Genomic DNA, 27048 nt, shown 5'->3' with positions numbered 1-27048 from the left:
TTTTTGCTTTTCTTGACGTCAAGTGGAAGGTCGTTGAAGAGTCTCGGTGCAGCATAACTAAACGTTCTTCCTCCTATTTCATGATTCACACTAATTTCGAATAGTCTATGTGGGTCATCAGCATGTCTAACTCTTACAGCAGCGCTGGTAGCTAGTTTGCCAAAAGCTCTCCATCCCATGCCTATTTTTTTTCTTTTAATGTCGGTCTCTTTACCATGGGAAACATTTACTGTCTGTTTTGATTATGCATATTCAATAACAATCTCCAGAGATTTACCCATAACCCTTATTTGCTGTCTCTGCATTTCATTGATCATTATCTTAATTTTACTAATGTTCATTTTCAGTACTGCATTTCTGCTTTCTTTATTCATATCTTTTATCATATTTTGCAATTCCTCCCATGATCCACTAACCAGACCTATGTCATCTGCAAAGCTTAAGTTGTTAAGGTATAACCCCATTAATTAATAGCAATTCCAACATTTTCCCAATATAAATTCTTAAAAACTTCTTCTGGGTGTGCAATGAATAACTGAGGAGATAGGGTCTCCCTGTCTAACTCCTTTCTCATGGGAATTCTCTCACTATCTTTATGTAGTTTCAGGATTGTTGTACTTCCTGTATAGATGATATCTTAAGGTGTTCTAACATGTTTCATGCTTCGATTAAATTGAATAAGAGAGCTCTTCTCTCTCTCTCTCTCTCTCTCTCTCTCTCTCTCTCTCTCTCTCTCTCTCTCTCTCTCTCTCTCTCTCTCTCTCTCTCATATATATCACATATATATTATATATATATATATATATATATATATATATATATATATATATATATATATATATATATATATATATATATATATATATATAATGAGAGAGAGAGAGAGAGAGAGAGAGAGAGAGAGAGAGAGAGAGAGAGAGAGAGAGAGAGAGAGAGAGAGAGAGAGAGAGAGAATAGCTCTCCTGTTCAATTTAATCAAAGCATAAAACATTTTATTAGATGGAGAGAGAGAGAGAGAGAGAGAGAGAGAGAGAGAGAGAGAGAGAGAGAGAGAGAGAGAGAGAGAGAGAGAGAGAGAGAGAGAGAGAGAGAGAGAGAGAGAGAGAACATTACCAAAAGTGTTCATCACTAAGGCCATGTGGTGACTTTTCTTTTGTTGTCATTTGAAATTCGGTGCTAATCTTCCTCCCGCCGCCAACAATAATCTTCATTTAAGCAAAATTTACCTGTGTTTTCTGACAAAATTTAGGAAGGATGTCCTCTACCTTGAGCTTTGCCGGTCAGAGTAACAAGTGGAACACGGCAGAAGATGGTAAGATATCTAAAAGGATATAAAAGAGGATGGGTAACATGTGACTTAAGGACATGCCATCATCCTAGCCCGGTGTGACGGTCTGCGTAGTTGTTCAAGAAATAGTGGTGTTAGGTTAGGTGGTGTTCTTGTTAGTTTCCTTATTGAAATATGGTTTTAAAGTCATAACTTTTGACATATTGGGTAGTTTAGTTTGTAGCGCTTCGGCGAAGCGTCCTAATTTGCTTATTATCGCTCCGACTGTTATCTTGTATAGAATAAAAACGTTTGGAAATGGTCTAGGGATCTTAAATATGTTGTGTAAGGGGGGTGTGGGGGGCGCAGGCCCCCTGGGTAAGGACACGGCTTTTAGCATAGGTTAGGTGGGTTTTTTAAGTTAGCTTCTCCCGTCGAACTCGTAGTTAAGGAAACTGTTGTGTAAGGGGGGGTCCGGGGGGCGCAGCCTCCCTGGTTAAGGATACGGCTTTTAGCATAGGTTAGGTGGGTATTTGAAGTTAGCTTCTCTCGTCAAAACCGTTTTTAGAACGACGGCCACAGTTCAGAATAATCCCGTTTTCTACGGGATCTGGCCGTCACCCTACAAAGGCTCCTGACATTTTACACCTGATCTGTCCCAACGAAATACAAAGGCTTAGAAACCCATATTTTTTAAATTTTTATAATTCCTAGTTATGAATAAAACGACCTATCCCAAGATTCCCTCCTAACCTTACCTAGGAGCCATATCCTTAGCTTACCTTATGACTGTCAACCTCGTGGTTGCTTTCCAAACGGCTTCACTTCTGGCAAAGTAATGCTAAATCATATTTCTTAAATCATAAAAGTAGTTTCATAGTATTATATAGCAGACGAAGACAAAAATTTTCCCCATAAAAATTTTGGTAGGCTTTTGTATATTAGCGGCCAGACCCTCCCAATTAAATAGAAAATGGGAATTTGGGTGTATGTATGATAATGGCCACCTGTATATATTGTTATGTCTAACTTAGAATAGGGCAGTGTAAGGGGGTTCGCAGGCGGGTGTTACCCTCCCCATTAGGTAAGTAGGTAAGGACACGGCTTGTAGGTTAGATTAGGGGGGAAAGTTTATATTAGTTGATGTCAGGTTTTAATCAGTGCATGAGGAACAGGCCGCTGAAGTACAAAAGCTCTGGGAATTTTCTACCCATTGTTTAGCCGTTTGTTTTTTTACAACAAAAATCTTATGTTCTGCAAGACCCCTACACAAGAACACCATTGACCAAACTTCCTCACCTAACCTACAATTTGTGTCTTTACCTAACATGGGGGCGTTCCCTTAGACTGCTGTATTCTTAGGCTTTGTAACCCGTTTCACTCCTAGCAAGTTAACACAATCATATTACTTAAAGGAAAAATATTTTAGAAGTAATAAGAAAGTTTACATATGCCCCATAGAACTACATTTACTCCCATATATTAACAGAAGCAAATATAGCTGTTATTACATTACTTCAGGTTCAGCTTCAGTTTGAGGGATGATTCATAGCTTGAAGTCACTGAAGTCGCAGTCTTCGCGTGGAACCTTTAAAACACATTTCACCAATACAACACTTTAACCCTTTTACCCCCAGGCTATTTGGAACTTTCCAACCCTTGACCCCCAGGGGTTATTTTCTTTCAAGCACTTTTTGCAGTATATTTTTTTAAAATTGGTCTAACAGCCTTAATATTCGTCATAGAGAGGTCAGGGTGGTCTTATTCTCTTGGAAAATGCCTGAAGTTTCTCAAAAAATTATCAAAAATATGCAAAAAAAAATGTAATTAGCAGTTTTTTGCAAGGACGTACCGGTACGTCCATGGGGGTAAAGGGATGAGTTTTATGAAATGTACCAGTACGTCCTTTGGGCGTAAAAGGGTTAAACAATCATTGTAATAATTACCCAGGAGTCCCTTTCTATACAAATAAGGAGTAAATTCATTACTCTTGGTAAAAGTCGCAATCCTTACAATATTTGAATTGATCAAATTGAAAATTGATTCACAAGTATCTTTGCACTGATATGTTGCCATCTTCGTGTCTCTAGGGTTAAGGATAAGCATCTCTGACCCAAGCTTGATGCTCCCATTACCCTGTTTGAATTTGGAAATATGGGATTTAAAATATGATTGGATTAACCCTTTTACCCCCAAAGGACGTACTAGTACGTTTCACAAAAGCCATCCCTTTACCCCCATGGACGTACCGGTACGTCCTTGCAAATAAATGCTAGAAATTTTTTTTTTTTCATGTTTTTGATATTTTTTTTGAGAAAATTCAGGCATTTTCCAAGAGAATGAGACCAACCTGACCTCTATGACAAAAATTAATCCTGTTAGAGCAATTTAAAAAAAAATATACTGCAAAATATGCTGGGGAAAAAATAACCCCCTGCGGGTTAAGGGTTGGAAATTTCCAAATAGCCTGGGGGTAAAAGGGTTAATATCAATGACTGTCAGAAAAGGTGATTGAATTTAATGTCAGTGCAGTATGAATAAATAGGAAGTTAGGGGAGAATCAAAGGGAAACCAACTTTGGGACTGTTAAGCTATTGTACAGCATCACATTTTAGTGTTACTACTGACGCAGTATAGACTTACTCTAGCTAAAGGAATTATGAAGTCTCTTAAAATAGAAACCACTTGAAGTGCTTTCAAGTCTTCTTCACTAATTTACATCCAGTATGGCAGAGATATGACTGAAAATCCCCTGGCTAGCAATGAATATCTCCACCTGGGGTACTAAGGAAACTAAGGAAAAAAGATGAAGGACAGAACTATATGCTTATGTCATTCAAGTAAAAAAGAAATAAATCCTATAGAAACAATTGGTAACAATCTGGGAAATTTGAGAACTTTTACTAGCAAGTCGGGATTATGATAAATAAGGCTCTTACCTGCTTGAAAGATTTGGATCTGTGAGACAATTTAAATGCATGTAGGCTTGGTGTATGTAAGGTGCTTGTTCAGAGGTAAAAACTATTTGATAATTTGTATTTTGAAATATTCAAATTTTTAAAAAATTCCTTTATGCTTTCTCTTGTACAGTCAAAGATGCTGCTGAAGCAATACGCAATCACAAGGATTTGCGATGTTTGGTTTTGGAAGCGAACACTTTGGGCGTGGAAGCAGCTAAAGTGATGGGAGATGCTTTGGCCTCGCATCCCGAGTTCGAACGGGCACATTGGAAGGATCTTTTTACTGGTAGATTGAAAACAGAGATTCCAGAAGCTCTCGTAAGTTTTTCCTTTGTGTTCAAATTGCTGTATATTTTATTAGGGTATTGTTGCTTACAGTGCATGTTCTGTAATTATTAAAGAAACGAATAGGTATTCTATTTATAAATAAGTAGTAATAATTTAGCATTTGCTGTTTTCAAATTTCATCATTTTCGGGAAAGGCCTGGCATTCCATGAAGCAATAGTTTTGGGTTTTCAATCAGAATTCTGCTATACACAAGTTTTGAAAAGTCCCTTACCTGATAGGCAATCTCAATTTTGCTGTCTCGTTTATCTTCTCAGTATTATATGAGTCTTTCAGTCGAGAAGCATGCCAAGCGCCATTTTTAAAAAGTGTCAGAAATCGCGATTGAAAAATAATAATAATAATAATAATAATAATAATAATAATAAAATTAATAATAATAATGATAATGATATTACCAATAATAATAATAATAGTAATAATAATATAAATAATAATAATAATAATAATTATTAATATATTGATAATAATAATGATAATAATAATAATATAAATACAGTAATTTGAAAATTGGCAATTTTCAATCGCGATTTCTGACACTTTTTAAAAATGGCGCTTGGCATGTTTCTCGACAAAGACTCATATACTGTACTGTTTTTGTTTCCTTGCTAGTTTTTAAAATTTTATAATGCAAATCTGATGTTTATCCTTTTATCTTTCCAGCGCCACTTGTTCTCCGGCCTAATACGCGCTGGAGCAAAACTAAAAGAATTGGATCTAAGTGACAATGCCTTAGGCCCCGTTGGTGTCGAGGGTATGATCGACTTCATGCATTCACCTGTATGTTACTCCTTAGAGGTAAGGCTGGTTTATTATTAGTGCATTGTATCAATTGCTGTGTTTTTGTTAAGCAATTCTTAACCCTTTTACCCCCAGGCTATTTGGAAATTTCCAACCCTTAACCCCAGAGGGTTATTTTTTTTCCCAGCACATTGTGCAGTATATTTTTTTTTAAATTGCTCTAAAAGCCTTAATTTTTGTCATAGAGAGGTCAGGTTGGTCTCATTGTCTTGGAAAATGCCTGAATTTTCTAAAATAAATTATCCAAAATATGAAAAAAAATTTTGTATAGCATTTTTTTGCAAGGACGTACCGCTACGTCCATGTGGGTAAAGGGATGGCTTTTGTGAAACGTACCAGTACGTCCTTTGGGGGTAAAAGGGTTAAAAGAAAAAAAAAAACTGACCGTTATGTTTTGGTTTGCAGGAACTTCGTTTAAACAACAACGGCTTAGGTATTAAGGGAGGAACCATGCTGGCCGGATCACTAATGAAGCTTGTTGATAATGCAAAAGCAGCTGGAACACCTCTTCAGTTAAAGGTATAGTTTGTATATACAGTACATTTTTGTATGTAGAGTATTTGTTACCTTGAAAAGTCTCTTACAGCATCTTGTACAAATACGGTCTTTTGTCCATTTATTTAGCATTGGTGCTGAATTATATTGGGCTTCTATGAACACTATCAAGGGTATTTCCAAGTTAATTAGATATATATTTCTCTATTAGTGATGTCTACTCTCATGGCTGAATAATGAAAAAGGGAATTGTATCCCTCCAATAGAAATACTTGGAAACTAGTAGGCAGTAATTTCTTTTGTTGCTTAAACAAGAATTACATATTGTTTAAAGGCAGCTGCCATAAATATTCAGTGCTATTTGATATACGTCAGAAGGGATACTTAAATTTGATTGACCCGCTAGACCAGTTTTAAGAGGTGTAAAGTTGAACAGAATTTATTTGATTTCATTTTAATTGTGAATAATACAACCACAGGTTTTCATCGCTGGCCGCAATCGTTTGGAAAAGGATGGAGCTAAGATTTATGCGCAGTTATTTAAAGCAATTGGCACCTTGGAACACGTGGCTATGCCCCAAAATGGTATATTCCACGAAGGTATCGCAGCCTTAGCAGAAGCTTTCAGTCAAAATCCTAATCTACGGATCATTAATCTTAATGACAAGTAAGTGCTGTTTTAGCTGTATCATGATCTTTATAGAATTTTTACTTACTCTCTACTGGTAGAGTGAATACGGTACAGTATACTGTATAGTAAATTTACTTTATGATTCAGCATTGAGAAGCTGTAACTTTCCAGTAGAAAGGAATATAGGTCTTGATACTAGATACAGGAGATAGAAAAGAATACTTTCCTGACTTTCCTGAAATTCATGTAAGTTCTCATTCCCCTCCTATATACAGGAGGTCGTTGAGTTACGAACGAGATCCGTTTGTACAATGTCGTAAGTCAGATTTATATATACTTTATATATAGTATGAATGAGTAATTATACATTTTTATGAATAGTACTTACTTGGCAGTTATATATATATAGCTTCGAATATATATACAGTGATACCTCGGTACTCGACCATAATCCGTTCGAGATCCGTGTTCGACCTCCGATTTGTTCGAGTACCGAATTTTTTTTCCCCATAAGAAATAATGGTATATATTCTATTCCGTTCCCAAGCACTCGAACAGGCCCAAAATATTAATAAAACGTGTACCTAAACAACAATAATTATCTAAATGTGTATGAAATTGGTCAGAAAATCCTATAAAACAATTTTAAACCATTTACTGTACTAAAATAAAACAATTTTAAACCATTTTCTGTACTGTAGTGAACATACCTTTGAGCAGCGGTTCGATGGCATACAGGGATGGATGTGGAGAGGATGGAAGGGGGAGGTTACTGCTTGGAAGGAGAGTCCCCTTCCATGATGTGGCGGGGTAGTTCTCCTTCAGGAGTTGTTTCTCTCTCCAATGAAAGGGTGGGCAGATCTATTTCAGGGGTTTCTTCTCTTCTTTGTCTCTTCTTTGGAGGAGAAACAGGCTTTGATGTAGCAGCTTTCTTTTCTTTTGTGAAAAACTGGTCTATTGTTAATTGTTTCTTCCTCCTCTGCAGTATTCTTCGAAAATGATACATGACACTATCATTAAACATATGCACTGCCCGGTTTGCTACTGCAATTTCTGGGTGGTATTTTTCAGCAAAAGCCTGCACATCTGCCCACTTGGAACAAATTTCATTGATGAGAGAACTTGGAACATCCTCCCTTACCTCATCCTCTTCTGAAGATTCCTGCTCCACAATCAGATCCTGCTGCTGTTGTTGTTGCAGGTGCAACAATTCCTCCACAGTCAACTCGGTAGAATGGCTTTCTACAAGCTCATCAATATCATCCTTGTCGACCTCAAGCCCCAAACTCCTGCCCATGACAACAATTTCCTCAACGACATCAGTGTCATCAGAAATTACAGGGGTAGCAGTGCTTGGACCCGCCTCTGGTTGGAAACCTTCAAACTCCCTCTCTGTGACACATGATGGCCACAGCTTACGCCAGGCAGAGTTCAATGTCCTATAGGTCACACCTCGCCAAGCTTGGTCAATCATGTTAACAGAGTTGAGGATGCTGAAGTGTTCCTTCCAGAATTCCTTTAGGGTCAACTTCGTGTCACTGGTCACTTCAAAACACTTTCTGAAAAGGGCCTTGGTATAGAGTTTTTTGAAGTTTGAAATGACCTGTTGGTCCATGGGCTGGAGTATGGGAGTAGTATTGGGGGGCAAGAATTTGATTTTGATAAAGCTGTATTCTTCTTTCAAGTCATCCTCGAGACCTGGAGGATGTGCAGGAGCATTGTCCATAACCAGAAGACATTTCATTGGCAAGCTCTTTTCAATGAGGTAAGCCTTAACCTGGGGGGCAAACACTTCGTTTATCCACTCAGTAAAGAATTGTCTTGTGACCCAAGATTTAGTGTTCGAGCGCCACATAACTGGTAGTGCACTTTTACAAATATTATTTCGTTTGAACACCCGGGGGTTGTCCGAGTGGTACACTAACAAGGGTTTGATCTTGCAATCGCCACTTGCATTTGCACACAGCAACAATGTTAGCCTATCTTTCATTGGCTTGTGACCTGGCATCTTCGTCTCGTCCTTGGTAATGTACGTATTGGCTGGCATTTTCTTCCAAAATAACCCAGTCTCATCACAATTAAAGACTTGTTGTGCGATCAAATTTTGTTCATTTATGTACCGATCGAATTCCCCCACGTATTTATCGGCTGCAATTTGATCCGAACTAGCTGCCTCCCCATGCCTAGTAACACGATGAATACCTGTTCTATTACGAAACTTTTCAAACCAACCCCTGCTCGCTTTAAATGTAAATGAATCACTTTCACTGGTACTCGGACTTTTCTTCACTAATTCTTCATAGATATGCAACGCTTTTTCACAAATGAACGCTTCACTAACACTTTCCCCGGCCAACTGTTTTTCTTTAATAAATATTAAAAGCAACTTTTCCATCTCCTCAATCACTTGTGGCCTTTGCTTAGTTACCGCCGTAACTCCCGTTGCAACATTCGCCTTCTTAATCATTTCTTTATGCTTTAAAAACGTAGAAATGGTCGACTTCGCCATTCCGTATTCTACCGCTAAATCGGACACTCGTACACCATTCTCATATTTCGCTATAATTTCCTTCTTCAACTCGATCGTTGTTCGCACTGTTTTCCTCTTCTCCTTCCCCTTAACACTCATTACTTTCTTGGGACTCATTATGAAAGCTAAAAAAGCAATTAAAAGCACTGAAAATCACTAAATCACAACGAATGCTGATCGCGCGTTGTCTGAGTGACGCTCTCGAGAGAACTGATGCTTCCCGAACAAGCGAGAGTGGCCGAGATGGCGCGATCATCACAAAGCCCATGCGGTCGTCACGTGTTCGGCTGGTCGAGTACCGAATTTTTGGTCGAGCACCGCAGCAAAAATTTCTCGAAAATTTTGGTCGAACTCCGAATTGTTCGAGTATAGAGTCGTTCGACTACCGAGGTATCACTGTATAACTGCCAGGTAAGTATTCATAAAACTTTGTTTTATCATAAAAACTCCATTTTTATGAATACTTACCTGGCAGTTATAAATATATATTCGAAGCTATATATATATAACTGCCAGGTAAGTATTCATAAAACTTTGTTTTATCATAAAAACTCCATATTTCTAATTCTTTTCATCAAGGTTTGGTATCTTATCCAATTATTTGAGTAAACATTTGGGAAAGTTTTTCCCCTTGAACTCATTAAGTGGCGAAAGACATAGCCTGGTTTTATTGCAACGACCTTTGTAGGTTTATGACTTTGTTAGGATGTAGTGCTTGTTGTAACTAGGGTCTGGGAACAATGTGATAACAATTAAAGTTAGCTTGACAGAAATGATGAACATTTAACAATTTTGTGGGCAGGAATATGCTTTATTGATTAATTTTTAATGAGCAGGGTCAGAACAGTTATGGTCATTGATACTGTACTTGGCTGAAATATTTGATAGCCTCTCTTGTTGTTGACTGGAACTGATTTATTTTTGGGTGCTGACAAAAGTTATTCTTACGAATAAAAGGATTTGTAAGAACTTTTAAGGACTTATAAAGCACTTGGAAACTTGTAGAGTTATGGAACTGTCATAGTTACATAATGCTAAGCTACCTGGCTTGATCTTGTGAAAACCCATTGCAAATAAAGACATATTATGAAGCTGGAAAGTAAAGTAACATCTCAGAACATTTCATGGTATAAAAATGTGCTAAGGTTAAAGTACTGTTAATTTAGAAATACAGTAGGTAAGGAAATAACAATGAAAACACATGAAAGTTCAGTAATTTATAGAGAAAACATAGATAAAGATATGATCTAGATGGAAATTCCAAACTACCTGGGAAAAAATTTCGTTTAACCCATTAATGCGTGAGATGTAATATAAAAATATTAGTGAGGATTATTGTAAATCAACTTTCTTCCTGTTTTCTGGCAGTTTAATTATGTAAAACCATTTATATAATGTAAAGGTAAAATTTAAAAATGTTCTTTTTAAATATTAAACTTAGCCGGTGAATATATAATAGCTGACGTCTCGGACGGCTCGACAGAAACACAAAAACTCGCGAGCGATCGCCATGAAGGTTGCGGGTGTGCCCACCAGCGCCGACTATCGGCCAGATACCGCATATACATGTAAACAGCTCCAGTTCTTCTCTGTCTGTCTTGTCGACAAGTTGATTCCGCTCGCTGTTGACCTGGAGTTTTCGTCATTTTTGGTGAAGTACTTCTTTTTGGTTGTTTTGAGCTTTCGCAGTGACAGGTGTTTTTCTCTTCAATTAAAACTCTTGAACCCTTTTTTGGATAGTGTTTATTGTTGATGACTTTGGATTTGTTTTGGATTTTCTTTGACTGTTCAATATGGCTGACCCTTCTCCTATCCCTGGACCTAAATTTCGCAAATGTAATGCTAGGGATTGTAACAAACGTCTTCCCAAGGCCTCTCTCGACCCACATACCATGTGTTCTAATTGCCGGGGTAAAACCTGCCAATTAGGAGATCGGTGTGATGAGTGCGTGGTCTTGTCGGAATTCGACTGGCTAGAGTTTGATGAATATTCTCGTAAGCTTGAGAGAGATAGGGTGAGGAGAAGCTCCTCTAGGTCGTTGGAATTTTCCTCCTCCCATGCCCCTGAACCTAATCCTTCCCCTGTAGTAGTTGTTCCTGAACCCTCTACTAGCACTCATGAACCGTCCATGCGGGATATGTTGCTTGCCATTCAAGCTTTGGGCGAGAGAGTTGAGTCCTTAGCATCGGACCGTAATCAACTCATGTCGGATGTGAAATTATTAAAGTGTCAGAGTGCCAAATCAGAAAATCGTGGGGATAAAGTGATAAGTGCGCAAAGTGTTTTTAGTGTTGCGACCGAGGGTTCGTCTGTTCGTGCTTGTCGTTCTCCTAGTCCGAGACCTCTTTCAGGCTCCCCTGCACCAGGGAGAAGTAATGTCGTAGGACTTAAGGGGACGAGAGGCTTTAACCAACGTACAGACGTTCCCTCTTTGGTATCGGGCGTGTCTCGTCAAGATCGCCCCTACCATAAGACGAGCGAGGCGGTTTTCTCCTCGTCATCCGAAGGCTTCTCGCAAAAGAAACCTTGGCGCAAGGTTTCTAGACCCTTGAAGCGGAAGTCAGTCCCTTCAGGACAGGTCCAGCGTCCTGGCTGTAGCCATTGGGACAGCTCTGACCCTTTGCAGTCGTCGGAAGACTGTTCGCCGATTAAACGTAAGCGTAACACGGGCTCCGAGAGTCTCAGTAAAGGCAATGTTTTGCCGACACAGACGTTACCATCGTCTCGGCCCGTCCCGACTCCCGTTGATCCTAAATGGGTTGTCCTGCAGGATATGCAGACTAAGCTTGCCTCCCTTATGGAGGAGTATACCGTTGAGCAGGTTCACGATGATCCTTGCCGTTACGCTGATCGAGACTCTGGCCGTCAGCCGCCCAAACGAGCTTTTACTCGTCCTTTTGACGTTATGAAACGTGATGTCGGTAGTTTGTCACGTCAGTCACGTGACTTGGATCCTCACTCGTTGCAGTCCCGTGTTGACTTTCAGCCGCTGCCGCAGCCTCGTGTTGACGTTCAGCCGCTGCCGCAGTCTCGTGTTGACGTTCAGGACGTACGCCAACCAGCTCAGTTGCCTTGTTTTGACGTTGAGCGTCAAGCACCGCAGTCAAGGGTTGTTTTGACTGCTCAGTCTAGGCAGTCAAGGCAGTCTCGACTTGACGTCGAGCGTCCATCAACTCCTGTTGTTGTTGCTGGTCAGTCCTTTCAGCAGCAACATGACGTCGCTTCCTTGACTGCTACTGCTGCTCCTTTACGTGTGGACTTTGCCTGTCAAGCATTGCCACCGCGGCAGGTCTCTCCTTTTCTTGAGACTCGTCAATTGTCGGACAAGGTTCCTTCAGATGAGGATGTTGCTGATCCTCCGCCTACTGATATTCCTTTGGGTGTTTTATCAGACGGAGAAGAGCCTAAGGCTGCTCAACCCTCTATGGACTTTAAGAAAATCATGATGATTTTTAAGGATCTTTTCCCAGACCATTTTGTAACTTCTGCTCCTCGTTCGCCTCCGTCAGAGTTTGCGCTAGGCCTAGCTACTTCGAAGCCTTCTTTTACTAAGGTAGTGCTCTCTCGCTCTTCTAAGAGGGCTTTACGTTTGCTAGGCGACTGGTTGGTTACCAGGAGGAGTTTGGGGAAGACGGCCTTTGCTTTCCCTCCTTTTAAACTAGCTTCTAGAGCGAGCGTCTGGTATGACACGGGAGAAGTTCTCGGCTTGGGAGTCCCTGCCTCTGCCCAGGGAGACTTCTCAAGCCTCGTAGACTCTCCCCGTCGCCTGGCCATGAGACGCTCTAAAGTTTGTTGGTCCTCCTCGGACCTTGACCATCTCCTTAAAGGGGTTTACAGGGCCTTCGAAGTTTTTAACTTTTTAGATTGGTCTCTAGGAGCATTAAGCAGGAAGATCTCGTCGGCCGACCAGGATGTTTCCGTGCTTATTATGTCTTGCATGGACAAAGCCATCCGTGATGGCTCCAATGAGCTCGCCGCTACCTTTACGGCTGGAGTCCTGAAGAAAAGGGAGACTCTTTGCTCGTTCCTTTCGGCAGGAGTTACTCCCTGTCAAAGGTCGGAGCTTCTCTTTGCCCCCTTATCAGATGCCTTGTTTCCTCAACAGCTGATCAAGGACATTGCGGCTTCGCTGGTGCAGAAGGATACACACGACCTGATGGCGACTTCTGCTCGCAAGGGTGCTCCTTCATCGTCTTATGTCGTGAGACCCAAGATCGATACCCCAGCGACTAGGTTTATCCCGCCCTTTCGTGGCAGAGCCCCCAGCAGGGGAGGCGCTCGTGCCGACGGTAAAAGAGGCAAGAGGAGAGGATCCAAGTCCTCCCGTGGCAGAGTCTGACTGCCCACGTCCTCAGACAGCGGTAGGGGCCAGACTGAACAGCTTCTGGCAGGCCTGGGAGAAGAGGGGTGCAGACCAAGAGTCTGTGTTGTTGCTCAAGGAGGGGTACAAAATACTTTTTGTACGCAGACCTCCTCTAGTAACAGTTCCTTTAGACCTCTCTCCCAGGTATCGAGAGGAGTCAAGGAGACAAGCTCTACATCAGCAGGTTTCTCTGTTGCTAGAGAAGGGAGCGGTGGTGAAAGTCTCGGACCTTCAATCACCGGGATTTTACAACCGTCTCTTCCTAGTCCCAAAGCATACGGGAGGTTGGAGGCCAGTGCTGGACGTCAGTGCGCTCAACGTTTTTGTTGTAAAAACAAAATTTACGATGGAGACCACGAAGTCCGTCCTAGCAGCGGTCAGAGAGGGAGACTGGATGGTCTCTCTCGACCTGCAGGATGCGTACTTCCACATTCCTATACACCCAGATTCTCAACCGTATCTGAGGTTTGTTTACAGGAATGTGGTGTACCAGTTCCGAGCACTGTGCTTCGGCCTCAGCCCTGCTCCTCTCGTGTTTACGAGGCTCATGAGGAATGTGGCAAAATTCCTTCATTTATCGGGAATTCGAGCCTCCCTGTACTTGGACAACTGGCTTCTCAGAGCATCGTCCCGTCATCGCTGTCTGCAGGACCTTCAATGGACGTTGGGTCTGGCAAAGGAGTTGGGACTGTTGGTGAACTTAGAAAAGTCTCAACTGAATCCCTCCCAGACGATTCTCTATTTGGGGATGGAGATTCGCAGTCTAGTTATTCGGGCTTTTCCGTCTGCCATCAGGATAGAGCAAGCCCTGCTCAAAGTCCGCCTCATGCTGAAAAAAGACCGTTGCTCAGTGAGAAGTTGGATGAGCCTCTTAGGGACTCTGTCATCCCTGGAGCAATTTGTCTCACTAGGGAGACGTCACCTTCGCCCTCTCCAGTTCCATCTAGACTCACACTGGAACAAGAGCAAGACTTTGGAAGCTGTGTCAATCCCGGTCTCCGAGCCAGTAAAAACGTGCCTGAACTGGTGGGACAGCAACATAAGTCTGCGAGAGGGTCTGTCCCTGGCGGTCAAGAACCCAAACCACGTGTTGTTCTCAGACGCGTCGGATTTGGGTTGGGGAGCGACTCTGGACGGTCTGGAATGTTCGGGTCTTTGGACGTCGGATCAGAAGAGCATGCACATCAACTGCAAGGAGCTGTTAGCGGTTCACTTGGCCTTGACGAGTTTCGAGAGCATTCTTCGAAACAAAGTGGTAGAAGTCAATTCGGACAACACCACAGCCTTGGCGTACATCTCCAAGCAAGGAGGCACTCACTCCCACACACTGTTCGTCATCGCAAGGGACCTCCTCATCTGGTCAAAAAATCGAGGCATCTCCCTGTTGACAAGATTCATCCAGGGGGACTTGAACGTCTTGGCGGACTGCCTCAGTCGGAGAGGTCAGGTGATCCCCACAGAATAGACCCTCCACAAGGACGTGTGCAAGAGTCTTTGGGTGACTTGGGGTCAACCCACCATAGACCTCTTTGCCACCTCGTTGACCAAAAGGCTCCCGACCTATTGCTCTCCAGTCCCAGATCCAGAGGCGGCCCACATAGATGCGTTTCTACTGGACTGGTCTTACCTGGACGCGTACGCATTCCCGCCGTTCAAGATCATCAACAAGGTACTGCAGAAGTTCGCCTCTCACGAAGGGATAAGGTTGACGTTGGTTGCTCCCCTCTGGCCCGCGAGAGTGGTTCACAGAGGTACTTCAATGGCTGGTAGACGTTCCAAGGAGTCTTCCTTTAAGGATGGATCTCTTACGGCAGCCCCACGTAAGGAGTCTTCATCAAAGCCTCCCCGCGCTTCGTCTGACTGCCTTCAGACTATCGAAAGACTCTCAAGAGCTCGAGGTTTTTCGAAGGAGGCAGCCAGAGCGATTGCGAGAGCTAGGAGAGCTTCTACCATCAAGGTCTAGCAGTCGAAGTGGGAAGTCTTTAGAGACTGGTGCAAGTCATCATCCATTTCCTCTTCCAGTACCTCTGTAGCCCAAATTGCAGACTTTCTCCTTCATCTGAGAAATGTTCGCTCCCTCTCGGCTCCCACTATTAAGGGCTACAGGAGCATGTTGGCTTCTGTGTTCAGACATAGAGGCTTAGATCTGTCCAATAATAAAGATCTCCAAGATCTCCTTAAGTCCTTCGAGACCTCTAAGGAGCGTCGTATGGCAACTCCTGGATGGAACTTAGACGTGGTCCTAAGGTTCCTAATGTCCGACAGGTTTGAGCCATTACATTCAGCCTCCCTGAAGGATCTCACCCTCAAGACGCTTTTCTTAGTGTGCTTGGCTTCGGCTAAAAGGGTCAGTGAGATCCATGCCTTCAGTAAGAACATCGGCTTTTCTACAGATAAAGCCACATGTTCGCTTCAGCTTGGTTTCTTGGCCAAAAATGAACTGCCTTCTCGTCCTTGGCCTAAGTCGTTTGATATACCTTGCCTTTCAGAGATCGTAGGCAACGAGCTTGAAAGAGTACTGTGCCCAGTTAGAGCTCTTAAGTTATATTTAGCTCGTACCAAATCCTTACGAGGTGGATCTGAGGCCTTGTGGTGCTCAGTTAAGAAGCCCTCATTGCCTATGTCTAAAAATGCTTTATCGTATTTTATTGGATTTTTAATCCGAGAGGCTCATTCTCACTTGAGTGAAAAAGATCGTTGCTTGCTTAAGGTCAAGACGCACGAAGTAAGAGCGATAGCAACTTCCGTGGCCTTTAAGCAAAACAGATCTCTACGAAGTATTATGGACGTGACCTTTTGGAGGAGCAAGTCGGTGTTCGCTTCATTTTACTTAAAAGACGTCCAGACTCTTTATGAGGACTGCTACACACTGGGTCCATTCGTTGCAGCGAGTGCAGTAGTGGGTGAGGGTTCTACCACTACATTCCCTTAATTCCAATATCCTTTTAATCTTCTCTTGAAATGTTTTTAATCTTGTTTTGGGTTGTACGGAAGGCTAAGAAGCCTTTCGCATCCTTTTTGATTTGGCGGGTGGTCAAATGTCGTTTCTTGAGAGCGCCCAGATTAAGGGTTTTGATGAGGTCCTGTTGTATGGGTTGTCGCCCTGGATATAACAGCTCCTGGGAGTCTTTCAGCATCCTGAGAGGATGGCTGGGCTTCGTGAGGAAAGCGGACTAACAAGGCAGAGTAATCGTCAGAGTCAGCTTCCTTACCAGGTACCTATATTTATTTGGGTTTTGTTATGATATAACTGTCAAAAACTCTAAGCATATACGCCTTTATTGTATTAATACTGGTCTCTACCCACCACCATGGGTGTGAATCAGCTATTATATATTCACCGGCTAAGTTTAATATTTAAAAATGATATTTTGATTATAAAATAAATTTTTGAATATACTTACCCGGTGAATATATAAATTAAAGGCCCTCCCTTCCTCCCCGATAGAGACCCAGCGGAATGAGAAGAACTGGAGCTGTTTAAATGTATATGCGGTATCTGGCCGATAGTCGGCGCTGGTGGGCACACCCGCAACCTTCATGGCGATCGCTCGCGAGTTTTTGTGTTTCTGTTGAGCCGTCCGAGACGTCAGCTATTATATATTCACCGGGTAAGTATATTCAAAAATTTATTTTATAATCAAAATATCATTTTTATTACTGTATTTTTTTTTTTCATCTTTTCAGCACTTTCACTCCAAAAGGAGCAAAGGCAATGGCTCTACATTTGCCATCAATGCAAAATCTAGAAATAATTGATTTTGGAGATTGCCTTACAAAAACTGCTGGTGCCATATCCATAGCAAAGGCCATTTCTTCAAGTCACTCCAAACTCAGGGTGAGTAAATGGTTTCATAAGCATACCTGTGGGAATTTAAGGTTTTGACATTTTGTTGCAGTATCTGTTTTATATTAATGTATCCTATATTTTGTAAATATTTAATTTTGTATAGGAGAATTTTGTTTTTGTTTTTGTGGAAGTATTTCCATTAAAATACTTTTTTTTTTATTTACAGGAACTGCACTTGGACAGTAACGAAATAACCATTGAAGGAGGTCTGGAAGTTGTCAATGCCATTGCAAACAAAGAAAATCTTGAATCCCTTATGCTTGACTGCAATCAGTTTGGTAAGGTTAACTACAATTTTACTCTTGTTTAAGACTCAATTTCATAAACTGATGCATTAGTACCATGAATTTTTCGTTGATAACATCCATAGTGCCGTGAATGGCAGAGACTTCGACAAAGTTTTTAAGAACTAAGACTCCTAAAATAGAGACACAAGTGCGATTTTGATGAAATTCTCACAAATAAAAGAATTATTTAAGGTTTATGTTTCTTTTCAAGATTGTTTTTTTTTTTTATTAGATATGTAACACTTTTTCTATTACAAACCAACCAATTACGAAGAGCATTCATATCATTATTATTATTATTACTATCCAAGCTACAACCCTAGTTAGAAAAGCAAGATGCTATAAGCCCAGGGGCTCCAACAGGGAAAAATAGTCCAGTGAAGAAAGGAAACAAGGAAATGAATAAATGAAGAAAACAAATTAACAATAAATCATTCTAAAAAAAGTAACAACATCAAAACAGACATGTCATATATAAACTATTAACAACATCAAAAACAAATATGTCATAAATAAACTTTAAAAAGACTCATATCTGCCTGGTCAACAAAAAAACATTTGCTCCAACTTTGAACTTTTGAAGTTCTGATTCAACTACCCGATTAGGAAGATCATTCCACAACTTGCAGTGTAGATGTTTCCAGACACGTATTCATTTGTAAAAGTAAATGAAGCAAAGATAACCTAGAGTTAACTGGTAATCTTGTGTAAATATAGAAAAAAAGAACTTTTAGCTATAAAACAAATTATCTTTAAAAACATTATTTAAAACGTGAGATGTTCTCCTAGCCGTAAATGCAATGATCTTAATTTCCAAAATCCCAATTAGAGAATGTGAGTGGCATTCCGTAATTCATTTGTTACATATTCGGTATTTGTGATTTATGTATCTGACATTTGTTGATTTAACTTTATTGAACTTCATTTTGACGGCTTTGGTTATGCATTTACCCTATGTTATTGTTGACCACCTTCCTATTGTACTGTACTTCTATAGTCGTAGACCTCCAATTAATTTAAGATCACCTTGCTATACATAGGAGGCTTTTAAGATATTTTTGTTGGAAAATAATCAACATACATTGGAGGCTTTTAAGTTATTTCTGTTGGAAAATAGGCAACATACATTGGAGGTTTTTAAGATATTTCTGTTGGAAAATAGGCAACATACATTGGAGGCTTTTAAGTTATTTCTGTTGGAAAATAGGCAACATACATTAGAGGCTTTTGTTGGAAAATAGGCAATACACATTGGAGGCTTTTAAGATAATTTTGTTGGAAAATAAGCAACATACATTGGAGGCTTTTGTTGGAAAATAGGCAACATACATTGGAGGCTTTTATTGGAAAATAGGCAACATACATTGGAGGCTTTTAAGATATTTTATTTGTAAATAGGCAACATACATTGGAGGCTTTTGTTGGAAAATAGGCAACATACATTGGAGGCTTTTGTTGGAAAATAGTCAATATACATTGGAGGCTTTTGTTGGAAATTAGGCAACATACATTGGAGGCTTTTAAGTTATTTCTGTTGGAAAAAGGCTTATTTAGAAGTATTTATGATCATTGTAATGAAAGTCATTGTGTCTTTTTTTTTCAGGGGAAGAAGGTCAAGAACTTTTGATTAAGGCCTTGGAGGATGCTGGTCGTCTAGAAACCCTAGATTCTCTCGAAAACAACGAAGAGCCTGATAGTGATGAGGAGGAAGATGGTGAAGATGAAGAGGATGACGATGAAGATGATGATGATGATGACGATGTGGACCAGGAGGACGAAGTGCAAGAAGTGGAGGCGTCTGGAATTAGTCCTTTACTAAGAAATAAAGATCAGGTGCAGCATGTAAAGGTAAATTCTAAGCATATATTAACCCTTTTACCCCCAAGCTATTTGGAACTTTCCCACCCTTAACCCCCACGCGTTTTCTTTTTCAAGCACATTTTGCAACATATTTTTTTTTAAATTGCTCTAACAGCGTTAATTTTCGTCATAGAGAGGTCAGGTTGGTCTCATTCTTTTGGAAAAGACCTGAAGTTTCTCATAAATTAACAAAAATATGCAAAAAAAAAATTTAAATAGTTTTTTGCAAGGACTTACCAGTACATCCATGGGGGTAAAGGGATGGCTTTTGTGAAACGTACCAGTACGTCTTTTGGGGGTAAAAGGGTTAAATGATTTTGTCTTCCAACTTTTGTTTTTTTATTAAATGATTTTAAAGCTGTAGTTCTTTTCTAATTTTAAAGCTGATAATGGACATGTAGAGAAGATTCTTCTTAGGTTATAGAGTTGTTAAAAAGATAAACAAGGTTTTTTTCACACAAACCCATCACTTAAGATTAATGCATTGGCTTTTTATGGAATTTTCATGCATGTGTAGGAAGATCACGTGGTACAAGGTAGCTGCCATTTATTCTCCATCCTGCTGCTCCCCCTAACTTTAGAGAAAGTGTGATTAAGACGGGAATTTATATCACGAGTTGTTTGTATGAGAAAAAAGTTAATTTTGCTCACAAAGATATTGTTCCCATCAAATCTATGATATATAGTTAGCCCAATGTACAATTTAATTGGGCTAATTATATATCAAGGTTTGATAGAACCGTTGATTAAAAGGGAGAGTTGTATGCCCTCTAGAATGAACTGAATTCCTGTTTGAAACAACTGCAACTATCCACCTTTCACTCAGGCTTTAGGGAATGCTCTGGCCTGGGAGATCTATACTAGCTTCTCCTTGGGGAGGACTTACTATGGAATTATGTCCTAAATGAGAAATTAAAAGGAAGATGAAAGAATGAGAGTCAGAACTATTTCTTGTAGCAGGCTTTTTAATGCATAACCATAGAGGCTGCAGTGTCGGGAAAGATAAAGATGAAACTTATAGATATTTTGAGGACGAGCACCATATTTCAAAGATATCAACAATTAATATACAATATTTAGGGAAGAATTAAAAAGAAACCTAACAACCTTATATGTCTCCTTAAGAAGCAAATCTTGAAATAGCTTTCTGAACCTCCTTATTTACAAAGATGCCAAAGGAGAGAATTCTCTAAGTACTACCATTGTAGGAGAAGGACCCAAAAGGCCCAGTGGTAGTAGGTACTTGATATTTCATGGATCGATGTCTATAATGAGGACATGACCAGGCTTAAATGTAGAGCATCGGATCTGTTATAAGTTGAAATTTCAGGAGAAAAACTTTTTTCAGGGGAGAAAGACTGCTGACATAATTACAACTCTTATGACTGAAAATAAAAGGTACTTCTGTAATGTGAGAACAAAGATCAGCTTCCAAGAAGTATTAGATGGTAGCACAATTCTTTCTTTACGACATAGTGTTGTAGTAGCCTATTGGAAACATCCCTGCCTGGCGATCTGCTGGACTGGTGTACGAAACCCGCTCAAGTTCAATAGTTTCTTGTAGTGTGTGCAACCTCACCATCCTTGTTAGATGGGAGGAGTCATTAGCAGCCATTGCCTGGCCCTCCTTGGTTCTAGCTTGGGTGCTGATCATTGTTATACAGTATATGGTCAGACTAGGGCATTGTCACTATCCCTTGCCCTCTACCATTCATGAGCAACCTTTAAACCTTTATACTTTCCTGAGAATGAGTTGTACATAGCCATGTACAGGTGGTGTCAGAAATCTTGCATGGCCTAATGAATATTCCCGAATGCTCGTGGGTCTCAAATTCCAGGCAGCAGGATCTGTAAGAGTGAGGCAGAGTTACCGATAAAACCTACCGTGAGTATTCCATTCCTACTACAAAGATCTGAATATGTTGGGTTTGTGAGACCATTCCTAAGGTTTCAGTTGTTGGCCTTAAAAGTTATTGCCAATAATAGAATAAAAAAACTTCCTTCCTTAACCTACCCTGGAAGTTGAAGCCTTGAAATACCTTTCTTAGCTTCTTGGTTTTTGTGGGTGTTACTGAAATGTTCTGTAGTGGCAAAGGAAGGAAACCTCTATGAATTGGTGTTGGTATGAGAATGACCAAGAGGGAGAGGTCTCAAAGGTGAATTTGGTGTTTTGGACAACATTAGTTAATAATTATTACTACTACTACTGCTTATTCAATCCAAGCTGCAACTCTGGTTTAAAAATGAAAATTCTGTAAGACTAGAGACCCCCCAAAAAAGCAGGACAGTACAGAAGTGATATGCTGAAGTTCTGTATTGATTGAAATAAAAAGGATGAATAACAAAGTAAAGCAAATAAAGATGTATAACAATATTAGATAAGTATATTATCCAATAAACTTTAAGATAAGACCTATGCAACACTCGAGTGAAATGCCTTTCCACCAACTTTGAATGAGTTTCACAATTTCAACTATATTAGGAAGATCATTCCCCAATTTGGTCATAGGTAGAATAAAAGCTTTAGCATACATTATTATCTAGCATTGAGTCCTATGATGTCATGCTGGGAGGAATGTAGAGAGGAGAGGTCCCCTTTTCTATTTCATTTGTTTGATGTCTGCTACCCCCCCAAAATTGGGGGAAGTGCCTTGGTATATGTATGTATGTATATATGTATGTATTAAGTCTTATGAAAGAAAGGAATACTATGACATGTCAAATACTATCAGCGTTATGAACAAAGCCGAATACAGAAAAAAAAACTATGTATTGTCATCTCACTGCTGTTGCTGATTTTTAAATATATTGAAACTGAAAGACCATTCCAAGGAAGGTTTTCGTTGATTTTGTTATTCCTTCCGAGAACAAACCTCAAGATGAATTTTACCTTTCTGCTGCTCCTCATGGGAAAAGTATAGAGCCAAGTGATGACCCTTGTCTGACTTTACATACATACATCATACATATACCAAGGCACTTCCCCCAATTTTGGGGGGTAGCCGACATCAACAAAAGAAACAAAACAAAAAAAGGGGACCTCTACTCTTTACGTTCCTCCAGCCTAACAAGGGACTCAACTGAGTTCAGCTGGTACTGCTAGTCAATTACAGGTCTGTGAATTGTGAGATATGTTCCCTTGGTTGCATTTGGGCATGATACTGACCTCTTCTGAAAGACAACTTGGATGTTGTATAAGTTACTGTAGTGTTAGTAATACTTCCAATGATGTAGAAAAAGTCCTAAAATACAGGGTGGTATCCAGATTTTTTTTTTTTTTTTTTTTATTTTTATACAAATAAGGGAGTTTAACATTCTGGTACATGACAAAGATTTAAAGGAAAAGGTTACTATTCTCACATCCTTTTCCAGCCTGGCTGCAACACCACCTCATTAATTAACTACTAGATTTAGAATTATATTTGTAGGTTAACAGAGGGACAACTATTCTCTCCTAAATTGCATCTCCCTTGCTTGGATTGATCACTGGATTGACATTTTATTTTTTATTTTGGCTGAGGGTCTCCAATTAATGAGTGAACAGCACATGAATTCCAGGTAGTTTAATTGAAATAATAAAGTTATTTAATGAGGCAATGGAGCGGTATGGACTTCTATCACGTTCAGAGAGCTCCTCTGATACAAGATTGGATATTCCTTGTGTACGTATTTACATGTGTACATGTGCGTACATGCATGTGAATTAAGGCAGATAAGAAATGCTTGACCAAGTTCCATTGAGTGATTATATTCTGCCTATTTCACCTCCTCATGGATAAAAATAAATTAGATAAAACCATTGCAATTTTATTAGATTTTACAATTCAATATCTTGACCTTCTTTATTTAGAAATAAGATGTTATCTTAAGTAAAACCATACATATATTTTCTTTCACGTTTCTTCCAATTTACAGTGTACAGCATCTGAGTTTTGCGAGCAACCGACAGCAGGTCGATTATTGGGCTTGGGAAATGCCGGCCCAACGCTGCTAGTGGAAGAAGCCCGTCGATTGTCTGGTGATTCCGAAGAAGCTTTCATAACTATGTGTATGACTATTTTCATGAAGGCAGCATCTTTTGCCATCGTTAACAATCCAGAAGTAAGTCATGTGTTTGTTTTAATTTGTTTATGAATGCCATGTATCATGTTAAAGTGGTAGTAGAGTTGTGTCATCTGAACTCTTAGGAAACGAATCGGTTCATGTACACCTTAGTTAATTTGTTTACTTTTTTCATAAAAGACTGTCGGTAAGTGTTGGATATTTAGTCAAGAAACTAAGAAGTTGACTTAGGGTCAATCTTAAATTATCTTAAGTACAAAAGGTTTCCTTCTGTGGATAGCTGCAGTCTATACCTTCGATGTCAATGCCACTGAGAGATTATTTAAGAATAATGACTAGAACTGAAAGATTGGAATGACTGTAGGGGGAAAAAGAGCATTGGGAAAGGCCAGAAAGTCATGGATGAGGGACATGGGTAAAGATGTGGAGATTGGAAATGGGGCAGAAAGGGCATGAAACAGGAGAGAGGTGGGAGAACCTGAGTTTACGTCCACCCTACAAATGGTAAAGGGAACACGTCCACCCTACAAATGGTAAAGGGAACACGTCCACCCTACAAATGGTAAAGGGAACACGTCCACCCTACAAATGGTAAAGGGAACACGTCCACCCTACAAATGGTAAAGGGAACACGTCCACCCTACAAATGGTAAAGGGAAAACCATACGTTGAAATGTTACTGATGATTACTGTTATTGTGTGGAATGGATCAAAGCTAAATAAAACGTTATAATGGAAAGCACTGATTGGGAACAGTATATTAACCCTTTTACCCCCAGGCTATTTGGAACTTTCCAGCCCTTAACCCCCAGGGTTTATTTTTTTTCAAGCACATTTTGCAGTATATTTTTTTAAAATTGCTCTAACAGCCTTGATTTTCATCATAGAGAGGTCAGGTTGGTCTCATTCTCTTGGAAAATGCCTGAAGTTTCTCAAAAAAATTATCAAAATTATAAAAAAAAAATGTAAAGAGCAGTTTTTTACAAGGACGTACCGGTACGTCCATGGGGGTAAAGGGATGAGTTTTGTGAAACGTACCAGTACGTCCTTTGGGAGTAAAAGGGTTAATATAAAACATAATAAAATAATAAGTAGCATCACCAGCTTTGTTAAATAATTTTGTCATCTGTAGAGACTGAGAACAACAAAGGTTGGACTATGCTTTGTAGAATGCAAGTAAAACTAGGGCTAGGTTTACTCAAAACTTCATGAACATCAAGTTTTTGTTGTCAAATATTGATAACTTTAAATGCAGTAGAGTCTGTCACTTGAATTGGCAAGTTCAAATATAAGAGCCATATGGAAGTTCCAGTAAAAGAAAGTGTATAGAGGGACATCTATTGTCAAGGTGCTTATGACTGTAATAGGTGACATTTGAAAAGGTATTGCAAGTGTAATATTGGATTATGAAGAGCCTTACAAAAGTTTTCTGTTTGAAAGAGGAGAATGAAAGGCAAGTTGTTCCAACACAGAGTACTTACCTAGAACTACTTTCTTAGGAGTTACTGGTAACTCTTTCCCAACCGACCAGAATTTTGTGTAGTTTACCCTATTCCCATTTTCTATGGGTGACCTCAGGCGGAGTGATACGCGCCCTGAGGCGACCCGGGGTCGGAGAGTGTGCTAGCTCAGGTCGTGTTCCTCAGTAAGTTTCTGGTCGCGACGTGATTCACATCTCGCCGCGCTCTGTCTTACCCAGTGCGACCCTTTGTGTCCACCACGTGGCCCCGTGTCCTTATCCTTACCCTTTCCTCTGTGTCCCTGTGTCTCTTGGTGTGTTAGTGTTTCAATATGGAGCATCCCCGCCGTTGCCCTGGGCCTATGGCCGGTAAGTCTTGTGGGGCTTTCCTTTTTTACTAAACTTTAATATATTTTACATGACATTTGTAATGCTGTTATGCTTGACAGAAATTGATGTAATTAGAAAGGTACTGCATCTGCTGGACATTTATTGTGTGAAAAAGGAGGGAGATATGCACTGTTCATGTATTTGCATAACTTTATGGTTCTTAGGTACCTTATCAGCTGATCTCTAAGTCCAGTTAGATTGGCATTACAAAGTATATCTAAAATGAAGACCATATTCATCCTGTCTGAATTTTTTTTAGATGACCTATTATTCATCATGAGAAGTCAATTGCAAAGAAAAATTCTGGAAGACATTAACATGCAAGTATGTTTTCACAGAACAGAATTTACAGCAAAAAGATATGTTATCAAGTAAACATTTACTTACTGTATAAAGACAGCCCCCTGTGGCCACGGGGGCATAAAAACAATTAGAATAGCGCCAACGTATCCCTGCCTGTCATAAGAGGCGACTAAAAGGGACGGGATGAGGCAACTGGGAACCCCCTCTCCTGTATTATAGTCCTGTGAGACATCAAAAGGTGGACCGGGGGGGAGAGTGACTGCTCCCCGCACTCTAGTTTTGGGGTGTTTGAATGTGCGTGGATGTAGTACGATAGAGAGTAAAAGATGTGAGATTGGAAGTATGTTTAGGAATAGAAGGATGCATATATTGGCCTTGTGTGAGACAAAGATAAAAGGGAAGGGTGAAGTGATGTTTGGTGAAATGTCTGGTAGAGTGTCTGGGATTGAAAGGGGAAGAGCAAGAAAGGGTATTGCTTTATTGCTGAGTGAATGGATGACAGGTAAAGTAGTGGAATGGAAGAAGATATCATCTAGGTTAGTTAGGTTGGGTAGGGAACGTTGGGCTTTTGTCAGTGCGTATGGGCCTGGTTGTGAGAAAAGTGAAGAAGAGCGGAATGAGTTCTGGAATGAATTAACTAGGTGTGTAGAAGGACTGGGTAGAAGGAATTATGTAGTTGTCATGGGTGACTTAAATGCTAGAGTGGGAGCAGGAGAGGTAGAAGGTGTCATTGGGAAGTATGGCGTACCAGGTGAAAATGAGAGTGGTGAGAGACTGGTAGATATGTGTGTTGAGCAAGAGATGGTGATAAAAGAAAGATAAAAACAAGTATACATGGGTAAGAGTGGCAAATGGAAGAGTGGTAGAAAGGGCATTAATGGATTATGTGTTGATAACTAAAAGAAGGTTTGGAAGATTGAAAGACGTGCACGTGTTTAGGGGTATGGCTAACGGTTTGTCTGATCATTTTTTGGTGGAAGGAAAATTAGTTGTAGCAAAAGAGGGGGGGAAATAGAGTAGGTGGATGTAAAAGGGAGCTAGTGAGGGTTGAAGAGCTAATAAAACTGTGGGTAAAAAGTAAATATCAAGAAAGGTTGGAAATAGCATATGATGAAGGGAAAGTAAGAGAAACGGGCAATTTAGAGGAAGAGTGGAAGTTAGTAAAAGAAAATTTTAAATATTTAACTTAGCCGGTGAATATATAATAGCTGCTGCTCAGCGGCTCGACAGAAAACACACACAAAAACTCGCGAGCGATCGCTATGAAGGTTGCGGGTGTGCCCACCAGCGCCAACTATCGGCCAGATACCACACATGCATGTAAACAAGCCTTCAATTCTTCTCTGTCGACCTTGACGACAAGACGTATCAATACTCGCTGTATAACCTGGAGTTTTCTCAACATATTTGGTGAAGTACTTCATTTTGGTTTGAGCTTCCGCA

General features: G+C 40.1%; 1 protein-coding gene across 1 annotated transcript in view; it reads left to right on the top strand.

Moving 5' to 3' along the window:
* The first annotated feature begins 1150 nt into the window (after positions 1-1150).
* The window catches only part of RanGAP (Ran GTPase activating protein), a 47643-nt gene continuing 21745 nt past the window's right edge, over positions 1151-27048 (top strand). The window contains exons 1-9 of the mRNA XM_068384650.1: positions 1151-1312; positions 4358-4545; positions 5237-5371; positions 5780-5893; positions 6349-6536; positions 17082-17232; positions 17411-17522; positions 19135-19379; positions 23307-23492. Coding sequence (XP_068240751.1) covers positions 1255-1312; positions 4358-4545; positions 5237-5371; positions 5780-5893; positions 6349-6536; positions 17082-17232; positions 17411-17522; positions 19135-19379; positions 23307-23492 — 1377 coding nt within the window. The 5' untranslated portion in view covers positions 1151-1254. The remainder of the gene's footprint in view (positions 1313-4357; positions 4546-5236; positions 5372-5779; positions 5894-6348; positions 6537-17081; positions 17233-17410; positions 17523-19134; positions 19380-23306; positions 23493-27048) is intronic.

The sequence above is a fragment of the Palaemon carinicauda genome, chromosome 12 (assembly GCF_036898095.1).
Source record: "Palaemon carinicauda isolate YSFRI2023 chromosome 12, ASM3689809v2, whole genome shotgun sequence".
In the NCBI taxonomy this organism is placed as follows: domain Eukaryota; kingdom Metazoa; phylum Arthropoda; class Malacostraca; order Decapoda; family Palaemonidae; genus Palaemon; species Palaemon carinicauda.
The sequence above is the reverse complement of the archived record's forward strand: the minus strand, read 5'-3'. Positions and strand labels throughout refer to the sequence as shown.